General features: G+C 48.1%; 1 protein-coding gene across 5 annotated transcripts in view; it reads right to left on the bottom strand.

Moving 5' to 3' along the window:
- The window catches only part of FAM131A (family with sequence similarity 131 member A), a 74,020-nt gene extending 59,456 nt beyond the window's left edge, over window positions 1-14,564 (bottom strand). The window contains exon 1 of one of the 5 annotated variants that reach the window (XM_082224515.1): window positions 14,228-14,564. In XM_082224515.1, coding sequence (XP_082080641.1) covers window positions 14,228-14,464 — 237 coding nt within the window. In that variant the 5' untranslated portion in view covers window positions 14,465-14,564. Of the gene's footprint in view, window positions 1-13,323; window positions 13,670-14,094; window positions 14,168-14,227 lie in introns of those variants that run through there. The other 4 variants (XM_082224517.1, XM_082224516.1, XM_082224520.1 and 1 more) reach the window with 4 other exon arrangements.
- Window positions 14,565-14,865: the final 301 nt, after the last annotated feature.

Below are 14,865 nucleotides of genomic sequence, written 5' to 3'. Positions count from 1 at the left end.
ATTGCATGCAAGCTCTCCTGCAGACTCCTGCGTGCAGCAGGAGGATCTGTGACTCTCCACGGGGCTGCATGTGCCTGCTTCCGCCACAGTCCCAATGCAGAAACGACTTCTCCCTGCCCATCTAGCTGAGATTTATGGCGCTTCCAGTTCATTGTGCGATCCCTGCTCCTCTTTAATGCAAGGTTGGGGGTTGTTGTTGTTGTTGTTTTTCTGCAGATTCCACACAATGTCTGTTGCCATCATCAAGATGACAGTCATATCCCCCCCCCCCTATTTAATTCATTTTCTCCCCAGGGAAAATGCAAGAATTTAAAGAATAGCTATGTTTTGCCAATGACCTGTTTGCAATATTTTAACAACAATATTCAGTCCCCATCTGGAAACATCCTTAGAATCCTCTGGACCCCTTCAGTAAGAATTGAAGTTAATGCCACAAAAGTTACTCACTCGAAATACTTTTACCAGCATATACTTGCCCACACGTACCTATTTATACTTGAGATAGCATAGTGGGGTTTATTAGTGCTATGAATAGTATTTTTCAGCGCGTAGAAGGCTGTTTTAAAAGGCGATTGTTGCTTGTGGTGTGTATACACCTGCCACTCCTGCCTCTAGGCAGTTTCCATATTGTCTGAAAACACTGCAAAGTGACCTCGGGGCAAAATAAACTGTGTGTGCGAATGTCTGCACTCCTTCCCCACCCCACCCCCATGAAAAAGAAACCTCTCTCAAATCACTTCAAACTTTCAAGCTCTGTTAAAAATGAAAGTAAAGTCCTGCCCATAAGATATAATTCTAAATACAGAAAGAGGTCAAAGGTGGATTTGGGGGAGAATGATGGGTTCACCCACACTGGGCACTGAGCCAAGGAGAGGATACTCGAATCGACATTGCATAAATTAACATATTGCTTGCATACGGTGTACTGCATATGAAACTTAGCAAGAATGCACCACTGGACCTTATATTTACATGAACACCAATAAAAATTATCTGGAAATGCAACAATGATATAGAATGGAAGGTGTGAGAAGGAGGGGGGGTGCAGAATTTTGGCATCAGACAGAGTGCCTCCAAAATGTGAAAGCCCAATGTCTGCCACTGATGAGGGCAATACCTTTATTAGGCCAACCCAGAATAATGTGCAAACCTTTCAGGTCCACGGGTCTCTTCGTCAGGCCAGAGCAAAGCTGGGGGGAGGGAAGTTGGCTTGGGGTCTGCCTCTGGTCAGAGCCTTTAGATGGGATGTGGGAGCAGGTTGCAGACATTGAAAAGGGGCTCTGTGAGGTTCTATGCACCTAACACTGCCACGGAGTAGGAAAGGAACATATAATACTTTGTTTTTATTTTTTCAAACATGAGGGTATGTTTTCCTTTTCCCCTCTGCTGCAGTGTTAGGTGCAATGAGACCTGCATAGCACCTCACGGATCCTCCTTTCAGTGTCTGCGGCTGGCTCCTCCTTGCTGCGTCTTAAGCCTCTGACCAGCCACCGGCTCCGAGGCATCGCCAACTCTTTTCCTCTGCCCTTCCTCTTGCTCTGTGCAGCAGCATCAAGCCTGATGAAGAGTTCTGGAGAACCCGAAGGCTTGCGCACTTCCTCTGTGACATTCCGGCTGGCCTAATAAAAGGCATTGCCATCGTCTGGATTTTTAAATTCACAAACTACAGTCTGTCTCCAGCCTGTCTGCTGATGTACATGATCTACTACAGAATTACGTGGTACAGCTCTTGATGGATTGTATCCCTTCAACCTCCAGGGAGATGGAACAAATGCTTGAATATGAACATTTACACACACACAAATGTTGTTGTCGTGGGGTGTTGTTTTTTTAAAGGATCACTATGCATACAAAAGTAGTCAAAGGGAACGTTCAAAGCTAGTCCCCCCCCCCCGCCTTGCTGATTTTGAGAGAAGGGACGTGGCTTAGTGACAGAGCAGCTGTTATTCATGAAGAAGATCTCTGGTCCGGTTTCCAGCATCTCTAAGTAGGCCTGAGAAAAGCCTCTTCCTGAAACCCTGGAGAGATGCTGCCGGTCAGTGTAAGCAATACTGAGCTACATGGACCAGTGGTCTGATTTGGTATAAGGCAACTTCCTACATTCCTATACTTTTGTAGGAAGTGTGATCAATGAACATAATCATTCTCTCTCTCTCTCTCTCTCTCTCTCTCTCTCTCTCTCTCTCCCCACACACACACACCCATTTGCATCCTGAAGTGGTACAGTCCAACCCCCAATAATACATCATGCAAGGGTCTTCACAGTGTTGCTCAGCTCCTAAACAAGGGATAGTGGAAACCAGTTCCCTTCCAGTCAATAAAACTTACAAGTGAAATTCAGCCCAAATCACATAGATACTGTTTCGTGCTCATGGTTAACTAAGCAGAGAGATGTTCCCATGTGGTTTCGGTTCCTGGGATATGCGAAAAGCATACTGCTGAGATAATGCATGAATGAACGCAGGCCAAAGAACTTCTTGCAATATAGCATGCAAACTATGGAACATGCAAAGCAGCCTTGAATATCTACTGACTATAAATGGGGCAAAGTTCCTGCAAAAGGCAGCATTTGCTGTGCATCGTCACTGTCGTGGGAAAGGGAGGCTGGTCCCTCTGGCTCAGGGATTCTATGGAAACTAAGGCTAGACACACATTAGAGGCTTAAAAGGTCATTTGCTGCGAGGTCATTTCCCATACTCCAGAAAGGGAGTGGGAATGTTACCAGTTTGGTTTTTCCTTCACCTACAAACCCCCGACAACTCCTATTCACGAAGCAGTCATCTGCACATGTGCAATGGCTTTCTCAAGTGTACACACCTTAGCTGAACCCATACCTTCCAACATTTCTCTGATGAAAATAGGGACATTCTATCATCATCATCATCAACATCATCATTTTACTATTTATACTCCATTCATCTGACTGAGTTTCTCTAGTCACTCGAACAGCTTCCAATATATATAAAAACATAATAAAACATCAAACATTTTAAAACTTTCTTATAGAGGGCTGCCTTCAGATGCCTCGGGGGTCAGGTAATTCCATACCCTCCAACATTTATCCAATGAAAATAGGGACATCCTAAGAAAAACAGGAGCATTCTGGGATCAAATCCGAAACCGGGATGGCTTCTGTAAATCTGGGACTGTCCCTGGAAAATAGGAGGACCTTTGAACAGTGAAATGAGTATAGCTTATGATTCAAACCAGTTGGAAACTGGTTTGAGTGGGGAAAGCATCAAAGAGCATTTATCAAGAAACTACGAGCCAGTTCTGCATTGTGGGGAATGCGGATTCTACAGCCAGCAGTATTGGGAGCGCACTGGTCCCAGAGTGGATGGTAATGTGCACACAGACTGAAACAGACTTTGTGTCAGTGGGGAGGGAAGAGATGGAGAGAGAGGGGCAGAAAAGGAGGAAGGGAGGATGTGTGAATCTAGCCAGGATTTCCTTCCAAGAAGAGACTGCATCCGGCAGCGTGAGTCTCCCTTCCATGAAAGGGACACTGCGTTCCTAACAGGCGAGCCATTAATTTCCGAGCGTGCTGCCATCATGCCGGGGGGTGGCAGGTGCCAGCAGCTTCCGCAGAAATAGCACAGATTCTCTCCCTCCCACTTTGAGACATTAAACATACACACAAATCAAAGAATGTGTGTCAAAGTTTTTTTAACCGGGGACTCAGCATCAATTGAGAGCCGGGGCAGCAATCACTGGTCCCGGTCCCGGGGCTGCCGTCAGCACTGGCAAGGGACAGGAGGCAAAGATTTCTGATGAACAATGAGAAGGACAGTCCGGAGGGCCGGGTCCTGCTGAAACTGCAGCAGTGCCAAAAAACAGGGGTGTCAATGTCACCTTTTGCTGCCAGAAATAGATGAGACACAAAATGGGGAGGGTACCCTGAGCTAGCAAAGGGGAGTGAAAACGCTTGCCCTGCCCAGAGCCCAGAAAGGAGCATAAGGCAGGAAGAGAGGAAGCTGCCTTATATTGAGTTAGATCATTGGTACATCCAGTTCAGTACTATCTACACCATGGGTAGGCAAACTAAGGCTTGGGGGCCGGATCCGGCCCAATCACCTTCTAAGTCCAGCCTGTGGACGGTCCGGGAATCAGTGTGTTTTTACATAAGTAGAATGTGTCCTTTTATTTAAAATGCATCTCTGGGTTATTTGTGGGGCATAGGAATTCATTCATTCCCCCCCCCAAAAAAAAATACAGTCCGGCCCCCCACAAGGTCTGAGGGACAGTGTACCGGCCCCCTACTGAAAAAGTTTGCTGACCCCTGACTACACTGACCAGCAGCTGCTCCCCAGGGCTCCAGGCAGGACACATTGCCAATTCTACCTGGAAATGACAGGGATTGCATTTCAATGGCGCAGATTAATAATAATAAAAAAAGACTTGTGCTGCAGTCTATTAACTTCTGATTGGCCAGGGCTGCAACCCCTGGCATGCTCAACCCCTTTTGAATGCAGGGAGACTAACTTCCTAGTAACACGGCAGAAGGCCGCATTGTGTTTTTTTAAAAAACAACAACCAACCCTACCCTGGTTAATGAGGCAGCAGATTAAAATGAGTACTTATGGGCACATATAGGAAAATGCAGAAGGCAAAAAGCATCTTTAAAGAGTCATGCCTCATTCTCTTACATCCAGAAAGGATGTGCTCCTGCTAAGACAACACATATCACACACAACATTAAAAAAAATAAGGTATGCTTTCTGCTTCAGAACTATTGCTTTTACTTGTACACACATTTATTCAAATGTGCCTGGGAAATCAATCAGAAGAAGAGTTTGGATTTGATATCCCGCCTTTCACTCCCCTTCAGGAGTCTCAAAGCGGCTAACATTCTCCTTTCCCTTCCTCCCCCACAACAAACACTCTGTGAGGTGAGTGGGGCTGAGAGACTTCAGAGAAGTGTGACTGGCCCAAGGTCACCCAGCAGCTGCATGTGGAGGAGCGGAGACGCGAACCAGGTTTCCCAGATTACGTGACTACCGCTCTTAACCACCACACCACACTGGCTGAAACTCTTGCAACAAACCAAGATTTCTTTAGCAGTATGAAAGCCTGGTAGCCCCAGCAAAGACCTCCAGCTTTAAGCCTCGAAAATGGGTTCAATTAAAGAAGCACTGAATTCCCTTGAAACTATGTCCTGTCCTCTCTGTGACCCAGTCCATAAGATATAGGAGTAGTGTGGGAGTTGTTGCCTGCTGTGTCCTCCTGACTCATGGAGCTCCAGCAAAGGCTGGCAAGAACTCTCCAAGTGGGTGGCAGAATGATCTGGTTCCTTCCTACTCTTGTATTGCCCTGTTGGCCACATCCTTTGGCTGACCCACACCGTTCCTCTGCACCCACAGCATTGGAGATGCTGGAGAGCAGACCACAGGCAACTGATGGCAGGCTACCCCATTCCAAGAGGAATGCATCCATCAGGCCTGAGAGAGCACCAAACAGGAATGGAAGGGAATTAAAAGGTTCTTCACATTGAAAGGACAGGGTGGGTGATTTACCCTTCCTCCATTCTGTCCCCTGGAAAGCCTTGCTTAACCCCAGGTTAGTGATGCTGGGGACCTTATGACATCCCAGCTCCTTCCAAGCCTGGATTGTGTGGGGAAATCCCACGCTGTGATTCCTTCCCATACCAGCTGCACCCCTTCCAGCATCCAAGAGCACACTAGCATAGAAAGGATCTATGCCAATATAGTTCCCTCCAGTTGTTGTTGGCCTCCAACTCCCATCAGCCCCAGCCAGCAGGCCAGTAGGATGATGGGAGCTGAAGTCCAACAGCATTTGCAGGGCATCACTTTGGTTATCCCCAATCTGCATCCTGGGCCCTTTCCACGTGGCCTGGGTGCCTGATAGTACCTTTATGGAATATCCATGCTGGTTGTGGCTGATGGAACCGGTGGTCAAAAATATCTTAGATGGAACCTTAGAATCATAGACTTGAAAGGGACCACGAGGGTCATCTAGTCCAACCCCCTGCAATACAGGAATCTTTTGCCCAACGTGGGGCTCAAACCCACAACCTTGAGATCTCATGCTCTACCAACTGAGCTAGAGGACGCCAAGTCACTATACTGAATGGCTTCCCATCAGCACAAAGGCATGGGAAGAGATCAGACCCACTCCTGAGCAAAACGGTTATGGTTTCAGCTAAACAGATTCAGGGACAAAAGCTATGTCTGAACACCATCATGCTGATACTCTGGCAGGCTGGGGAAATGAGAGACTGAGCAGAAAGTCTTGGCAAAAGGAGAGAAAGTCAGCAGAACTGGTCCCTCTGTTTCACAGGAGATGCTAAAAAAAATCAATGGGAAGCAGGAATGTGCATTTTCCTGTACCCTCTGCGGAAAGGAAAGGTTACACAGGATGTTTGCTCTGTGCAAAGGGGAGATGGTATATTGCTCCAGCGTGGGATTTTGCTGCATGTTTGCGGAAGGTTTTCTTTCTGGTGCCATCACACCAAGGACTCCTCTTGCCAGGGAAGAGACAGAAAAACACACCCACCCACTGACCAATGAAGTCAATAATTTATCAGAAGATGCAACAAGTGAAGCTGAAATAAAGAAGGAGAACGCACACAATGCCCATAAAAAAACAAAACGGTGCCCTGTGCCACTGATTGCTAGGGAACAGGATTCCTAACACCTCTGCAGGGACACACTGCTGTGAGCGAAAGTGAAAAGGACTCTGAAGTGGCAGAATGGGCTGTTACGACTCCCCCACAACTAAGGGGTTGAGCAACTTCCCCACAATTGTAGGGTTCAGCAGCACGCAAGGGGGGATTAAAGGGGCTGCCAGTGAGGCCTTTGCAGAGTGGCTTTTAATACGGCACCTGCAAAGGGGAGGGTTTTGATGGTCTCCCAAAGCAGTAGGAGTCAAAGGATACACAAAGGGTAGGAAAGCCCCACTGGGCAGAAAGGGAATGGTCCGCTGTGTGCTCCTCATACCCCTCCCTCATCCCTTCTTTCTCAGTCTCTCTGCTCCACACAAGTGCTTGCCCTATGTCTCCATTCCATCACGGATCGGCTTCTGCTAAAACCTAGGCAATTTGCCTTGCTGTCTGTTGTGGGTGGAACTCATATAGTTAAGGACGTAATGAGTTATGTCATTAACCTCAGTGCATTTCAAGGGAAGGGAAACCATGTAATTATTTATGAAACGTTTGTTGGATAAAAAAAGTCAGCTAATAATGTTTTGCATTCCTGACCTCGGGCAGACCTGTGATTTGCTGCAATTTCTGCTCCCGTTTCCAACTGAATTCTCCAACATTCCTAGTTACTGATTTTTCAGAATTCTTCCTAAATATTTGCAGGTCACTTCCAGATCGCCTGTTTATTGAGGTGATATTGATCGCCTGACTTGTCTGCGGGGAGATGAGACAACATTGGCTACTTGTTGAGCATTCATTCTGATTTGTTTCCTGGGAGGTTAGACAACACTGGAATAAGCAGGTGTTATCCCACAGTTGTCAGTTCATCTTCCCTGCACTTTAACTTATCACAAGAAGTCAAATTTTGTTTGTTGCACAAGAGTTCCAAATCAACCTGAATTTGCCAGTAATCGACTCCCGTCCAAAAACAGAGGCAGTACCCACCACCATCAAACACAGGTCTTTGTGCTACTTGATACTAAGTTGTATGAGCGAACAACAAGATCTCCATCTAAAGAATGACCAGTGAGCCCTCTTAGATGACTGGTATGTGTGCCTCATGGAACTCCCTACCTGCCTGAGTTAGTGTTGAAAGGAACTATGATGCCCTGCTCTCCTGTCTGAAAGTGAGTGAGGGAAGGAAGGAAAACAAACAGTGTGTTTTAAGCCAGCTGGCAAGAAGCAGCCTTATGGGGGCTGCGAGAGTGTGCTGCTGCTTTTGGCGATTGCTGTTGCTTGTCCACCTGCACGTTCTGCACAAACTGAAAAACTAGCTTATCGAATGGTGGGGGCAATTGGCTTGGCTCCCCCTGAGACATTTTCACTGTCCTTTCTCCAAAGAAGGGGTACATTGAGGAAGCGATAACTTTGGCAGCCAGATGAAGCGTATCAAGAGAGATGGGTTACAAGCAGAAGATCCCTGGTTCGTTCCCTGACATTTTGAAACAGGACTGAGAAAGACTCCTGCCTGCATCTGTAGAGGGCTGCTGCCAGTCAGAGCAGAGAATACTACGCTAGATGGATACCTGACCTGGTATAAGGTTGCTGCTTCCTATTGCAAGGGAGAATGTAGCTGAGTGGTAGATATATGCTTCACATGCAGAAGGTCTCAGGTTCAATCCTTGGTATCTCCTGTCAAAGAGGATATCAGGAAGTAGACCCCCATGGTCTGATTCAGGAGGAGACATTAGCTTCATAAGTCAACAGCCTCCATTCACCACTCAGATTAGCTTTTCTATAAAGCTCAATGTTGGCCAGGACCCTAAGGAAATCACCAGCTCACAACAAGAAGCCGAAATTCATCATGAGAGAACTGGTAATGGGTTTTTTTGTTCAATTCTTTTTTCCTAAATAAAAATCCAAGGGGAAAAAAACAATGTTTCTTTTCTTTCTTTAAAGAAACAAACAATTCCACCCACAGCAAAATGCCAATAGCTTCTGGGCTGTGAAATGTGCGCAGGAGGTTCTCCCTCATATCCACCCACCTTTCTGGTGAGTTTAGCATGGTTTCTACATCCCATCCATCTGCCTTGAAGCTCCTACACTAAAATACTCACACTACAGATGGGCTAGGCAGATGGACCCACAGGCTACATGGATCCTCCTCCTCCGCTCCCTCTTTTGGCAGTTCAAGGCCCTGGTCAAAAACAATGAAGAAACTAGTTTGTTTTCAAAAAACAATTACGCAAGTTTCTAGGTCTCATGGTGGCAAAGATACGTAAATTCAAACATGGAGTGGTCAGCATTGCTGGTGCTTTTTGCTGCATTGGACCATTTCACTGGGTATCTTCATTCCAGTTTGAGGTGCTAGTGGTGACTGCTTCATTTTCTCACAGTCTGGGATTCCATTTTCCCAGCAAATCTAAACAAAGGATTCTGGAAATATTGTGAGGAAAGATTCTGGTTTGGGATGTGCCAAGCATTTCTTATGCTTCAATCTTATGGAGGAAATCCAGTTGCATTTACTATAGCAAGAGGGCTAGGAGACATCATATAATTCTATGTTTACTCCCAGTTAAGTCCCACTGAGTTCAGTGATTCTCACTCTTGGATGGTACCTTGGTTACAGAATACCTTCCCCTCTTAGGTCAGCCTGGTATCAAGGAAGCATTTTTACATCAAAGCCAGCGCTGGTTATTTCTTATTTTGAGGGTGTTATTTTGTAATTATTGCATTAAATATGTTACATGCCCTTCCCCCAAAATGTAGTGGCATAGGGCATGTGATAAATATTTCTAGATAAAGTGTGCAAACACATTTACCAGGAAGCAAGCCCCATTGAACTTAGTAGATTTTACTTCTGTTGAAACATGCATAGAATTACACTGTGAGCTGAGAAATCAAGAAGTCCCCATTTCAAACCTTGCCTTTGCCTTCCACTCAATAGGTTGCCTTTGTCAACCTCCTCACTTCTGCTTCAGTCACTACTGCATCCTGTCTGATCCATAACATGGGGATAATAATACCAGCTACCTTGTGCAGTGAGAGCTGGACTATAAAGAAGGCTGATCACCGAAGTATTGATGCTTTTGAATTATGGTGCTGGAGGAGACTCTTGAGAGTCCCATGGACTGCAAGAAGATCAAACCTATCCATTCTGAAGGAAATCAGCCCTGAGTGCTCACTGGAAGGACAGATCCTGAAGCTGAGGCTCCAATACTTTGGCCACCTCATGAGAAGAGAAGACTCCCTGGAAAAGACCCTGATGTTGAGAAAGATTGAGGGCACAAGGAGAAGGGGATGACAGAGGATGAGATGGTTGGACAGTGTTCTTGAAGCTACAAACATGAGTCTGACCAAACTGCGGAAGGCAGTGGAAGACAGGAGTGCCTGGTGTGCTCTGGTCCATGGGGTCATGAAGAGTCGGACACAACTAAACGGCTAAACAACAACAACCTTGTGCAGATGACTGAGCTAATGATTTCCAAGTGCTTGCAATATTCTATGGCACCATTTAAATTCTGAGTATTATCATGGAAGGTGTATAGGTCTGTCTAGCCCTAAGTGATTTTGCTTGAAAGTAAGTCCCCTTGAAACCAACGGTACTTATTCTCAAATTAACATTGTTAGGATCAGGGTTGGGTGAGCAAAGCCTACTCTTGTTTAGGGAACATTGAGTTTTATTAAGGGCACATATGCACAACTTTCCATGTGATAATTATACCAGCATAACAGTCATAGCTGCCCTCAAAGAATCCTGGGACCTGTAACTGTTGCTTGGGAATTGCCGACTTATAGCAGCTTCCAGGATTCCAGAGAGAGGGAATGAGTATTAAAACCAATTTAGGACAACAATCCTTTGCTCATTTACTAGGGACTAAGTCACACAGAAGCCAACAGGACTTAGTACTGAATAAGCATGCTTAGAATTACACTATATGTATTTGCAGTGTATATACTGTATGCCCATATAAGGGCATTCAAGAAAAGATTGAACAGGCAGGTCTAGGGGCTAACACCTGGGATAAGGTGAACTGGACTTTTTGTAAATGCTAGGATGTAGAATCTTCCAAGGCTTGGTCCTAACAGCTGTTTTCAATGCCAGAGCTCAGTTGAACATGAACTGAGTGCGGTCAAGATTGTCCCTTGTGAAGTGCTGATCTTGGGTCAGCCACTTTCTCTCAGCCTATATGTTATATTTTCCAGAGGATAACAATGACATATATACTGCCCTGAGCCCATAGCGGAAGAGTAAGATACGGTCACTGACTGGTTGGAGGCAGAGGAATGGGAAGAGGAACCAGCTGGGAATACCCCAAGAGAAGAAGGCTCAGAACTCAGGAAGTGGTGGTGATGATAAGTGGTCCAAGGGAGAAAAGGGAGAAGACTGGGAGGAGGAGGAGGAGGTGTCAGAAGCTGAACAGGTAACAGAGCTGAGTGAGAGAGAGGAGTCTCTGACAGAGAGCAGTCCAGAATCAGAAACAGAAGCTGGAGCAGGAGAGAAAGGAGGCCAAGAGGCAGAGATGAGTCCAGCTGGTGAAGAGGCACGTGTGTTTCCTTCTCCTGCTACAAGCCCCCTTTCCCCCAGTCTCCCAGAACCAGAAGAGGCATGAAAGGGGCAGGGGAAAAGTTAGCTTCGTGCAGGCGCAGTCTCAAGTTGCTTGGAGAAAACCCTGGAGAGGGGGGGGGATTTAGGCAGCTGTGGGGAGGCAGGGACCTTCAGTCTCAGCAACTGCTTCATGGGGACAAGACCTGCCAGAGATGAGTTGCCGTGCTTATTAGTCCTGGCACTGCTGCACAGATCCTGTGTTTGCTAATAAAGAGTTTTATTACACTTTGCCCAGTGTAATTTACTGCTGGCTCACTCCTGTCAGATACACATGTAATTAAATAATAGTGTGGGGGTTGCGGGGGGGGACACGGGACTTCCAGACTGAACAGAACTACTTCCACCACACCAGCATATTAAAGACTGGCCACAGTGAGGGAGCCCAGGAGGTGTTAAATTTAAGCACGATGAGATATACAGGTAGGACCCCTCTCTTCGAAGGTTGCATGTGTGTTGGCTGAGAACACAGAGATGTAGGGAACTTGCTGTTGAATGTGGTATCCAGAAGGAGGAGGAGGATTTGGGCATTACAGCAAATGGGGGACTGTCTCACCAACCTCCACCTGCCTCCAAACAACCCCTACCTGCCTGCCTTCTTACTTACAAACCTAGTTGTCAGCTTTCCCCTTCTCCTTAGCCTCAGTCTTGCCCTTGTAGAACTCAGCAGGAAGGAGGATGGGGGAGAAACGAAAACTAGTGATGCCTCTGCCTGTCACCTACTGTTGGCCTCCCTGCACTTTGCCCCACCAGTCCCAAAGGCCAACCACTGCTGAGTGGAGAGCCATCAATATTAAAAAAGCATAGTGCTGCCAAACAGAGGGTCTTTCTGGAGCCTTCAACCTGGGTATTAAAGGAGAAGCTCAGACAGGTGGACACATCCAAGCACATTATAGAAGCCTGGACCAGAGACAAAAATGACATCCTATTAGCCCAAACAGGCAATGCAAGCAAATGCTACAACTGATGGAGCAGACAAATAAAGGCATTACGTTCCCAACAGTCAGTCAGCCAAACGCCTGATGAACAAGGCACGAAAACAACACCCTCCCTCCTGTTGCTTGTACCCAGCACCCGAGATATTCAGAGGGGAAATGCCTCAGGACATGGAACAGACCTCTAAACATACTGAAGGGGGCGTCTGGACATTGGAGTCAATGTTCACATGCCCTGAAGGGGAAGTTTCCCAAAAGATGAACAGGGTATGTGTGCTTGTTATGACCATTGTCAGTTTCTGCTGTTAATATCACCCACTTTCTCTAGCATACAAGGCACAAAACTGCCCACGTATTAAGACAATCCTCAGAAGCTCTGACCTGCGTCCCCCACAGTTGAAGAGATGCGCAGGTCTTGGCTGGCACCAAATTTGATATCTGTTTGGGGCCAGGTTAAAAGGCCTTTAGAGCTGCCAGTTTTGTGTGGCACTGGCATCTTCCTCTGCTGTTTGTTTTTTTAAATGCATTGTTGTTATTTTTCATAGTTCTTTCTATTTTCATTATTATATGACGTTTGATCTTTCTGTAAGCTGCTCTGAGCAGAAGAGTAGGCTATGAAGCACTCAAACTCATAATGCATACATGCTGTGCTAAGTTACATTCCTGAAAACTTTCTTCCTACTGCTTCCTGGACTCTATCTAGCATCCCAACTCTAGACACTCTCGTCCAGCCTTTTCAACCTACTGTCCTCCAGATATTTTGGAGAACAACTTTTGGGCTGGCGGCAGCTGGCGTGTGTTGTAGTAGTCTCAAAACGCCTGGAGGGCACGAGGTCAGGGAAGATAGCCGGCAGGAATCCCATTGATTTAATACAGAACTTTATTCCCAGGAATGAACTCAAGACTCTGGGTTGAAGTGACCTGCTGTTCACAACTAGGTGTGTGTATGGCGCGGGGGGGGGGGGCATATAGCCCCTGAGAAAAGGGATTAGGAGCAAATTTCAAGCAGAAATAACGCCATATGGGATGCATTGCCCAAAGCAGCAGGCTAGCCCTCTCTGCCACTACTTCCTGGGGGTCCTGCTCGCCAGATCCACACACCGCCTCCCTAAAGTATGATTCAAGAACAGGGTCCCCTTCCCCCTGGCAGTCCTTGGCTTCCTCTGCCGAGTTGTGAAACTGACCTGCTCCCTCCACGCAACTTGCACCGAGTGTCTCTGCAAAGCCAGAGGCTCCTGCTCCAGACTGTGAGCCGGACTCGGCTCAGGAGCGTCGACCGAAGCCTTTGCTCGCCTCTTCCCCCATCTTTACTGCGCCCAAGCCGGAGAAGCTGAACCGGCTGCCAGGCTTCTAACATAGGAGGCCAATCCTGGGTGTGTTTCCTCCTTCTCCTTCCTGGTTCTCGGATGCGAATTGAGATTGGGGCGAGAAGGCGGCCGGGAGGGGGGGCGGTGAGGCTGAAGGTCTGCTAAGGAGAGTGGTTCCTTGGCAACAGCAAGTCTGCCCTCGCATGCTAATTGCGCCGGGCTCCGGCCGTTGCTGTCGGCGCGGGGTGCGGGGAGAGGCGGGGGGCGGCGGGGGGAGAGAGAGAGCCGAGGAAAGGGGAGGATGTTTCCAAGCTCTGGAGGGAAAACAACCCTGAAACTGCTGGAAGGCTGCGGCGCCAAGCAACCCCCGGGAAGCCAGCGGAGCGATCATCCGCCTCGACACCTCGGCCGTGATTTCCACGCCAAGGAAGCCGAGGCGCCAGGCTCGCCTTTCCTGAAGGCAGCATGCGAGCGGAGCCTGCCTTGCCTCAACGCACCTTCCCCCCCCCCGCACATGCACACACCCCTCTCTACCCCCTCCGGGGGGGGGGGACAGGCTCATGCTCCCTGCTGCCCTTCTTCCAGAAAACAAACACGCTATAACGATTAAGCGATCTCTTCCGCTGCAGCCCCCGCCCCCCGCCTCACCCAATCTCTTCTCCAGGGACGATCCAGGCACCTGCATCCCCCCCATACTCCGGCTGGTTCTGGCACATCGGAGGTGCAACCACACACTCCCTCCCCATTCCCCCCTGCCGCCGCAAGGTAGAAGCAATCTTACCGATGGTGGTTTTGGAGCCAATACAGCCCATAATCGTCGGGGGCAATTTAGGATGGCAGTAAACCTTTGCTCCAGACCGCACACATTGCCACAGTACCTCATGGGCTGTGAGCTGGTAGGCGGGCGGTGGGCTGGAGAAGCGACTTCTCTCTTTTTTTCCCCCCGTTGGCTGGTGGGGTTGATCTGGCAACACAGAGAAGAGGGGAGATTAGGGGGAGGGAGGAAGCGCGCGCGCATACAGACACACACACACACACGATCTCCAGGAACTGCTCTGGCTCTCTCTGTCTCCTCCTCCTCCTCAGTTTCTGCCCCCTCGAGAAGCTGGCGTCTCAGGGACACTGGGGCTGAGCCGCTTGCACGTTCGACTACGTCACTGCTGCTGGCGGAGAATTGAGAGCGAGCGAGCGAGCTGCTAGCAGACAGGCAGCTGGCTTCAGCACCAAGAACAGCGCTCTGGCTTCAGCACCCTGGACAGCAGCAAAGCTGGCTTCTAGGCGGGCGGCGCCGATTTCAGCACCTTGGCCAGCGCCGCCAGAATTAGAACCTGGAACCAAGGGTCTGTTGAATTGCTGGGCGGGCCGAAGAAGCTAACCGATTTTGCGGATCAATGGCTTGCTGTGCCAGGTTTGCCATCT

Source organism: Podarcis vaucheri, assembly GCF_965113315.1.
Source record: "Podarcis vaucheri genome assembly, chromosome: 5".
Taxonomy (NCBI): domain Eukaryota; kingdom Metazoa; phylum Chordata; class Lepidosauria; order Squamata; family Lacertidae; genus Podarcis; species Podarcis vaucheri.
This window is presented reverse-complemented; position numbering and strand designations above follow the sequence as displayed.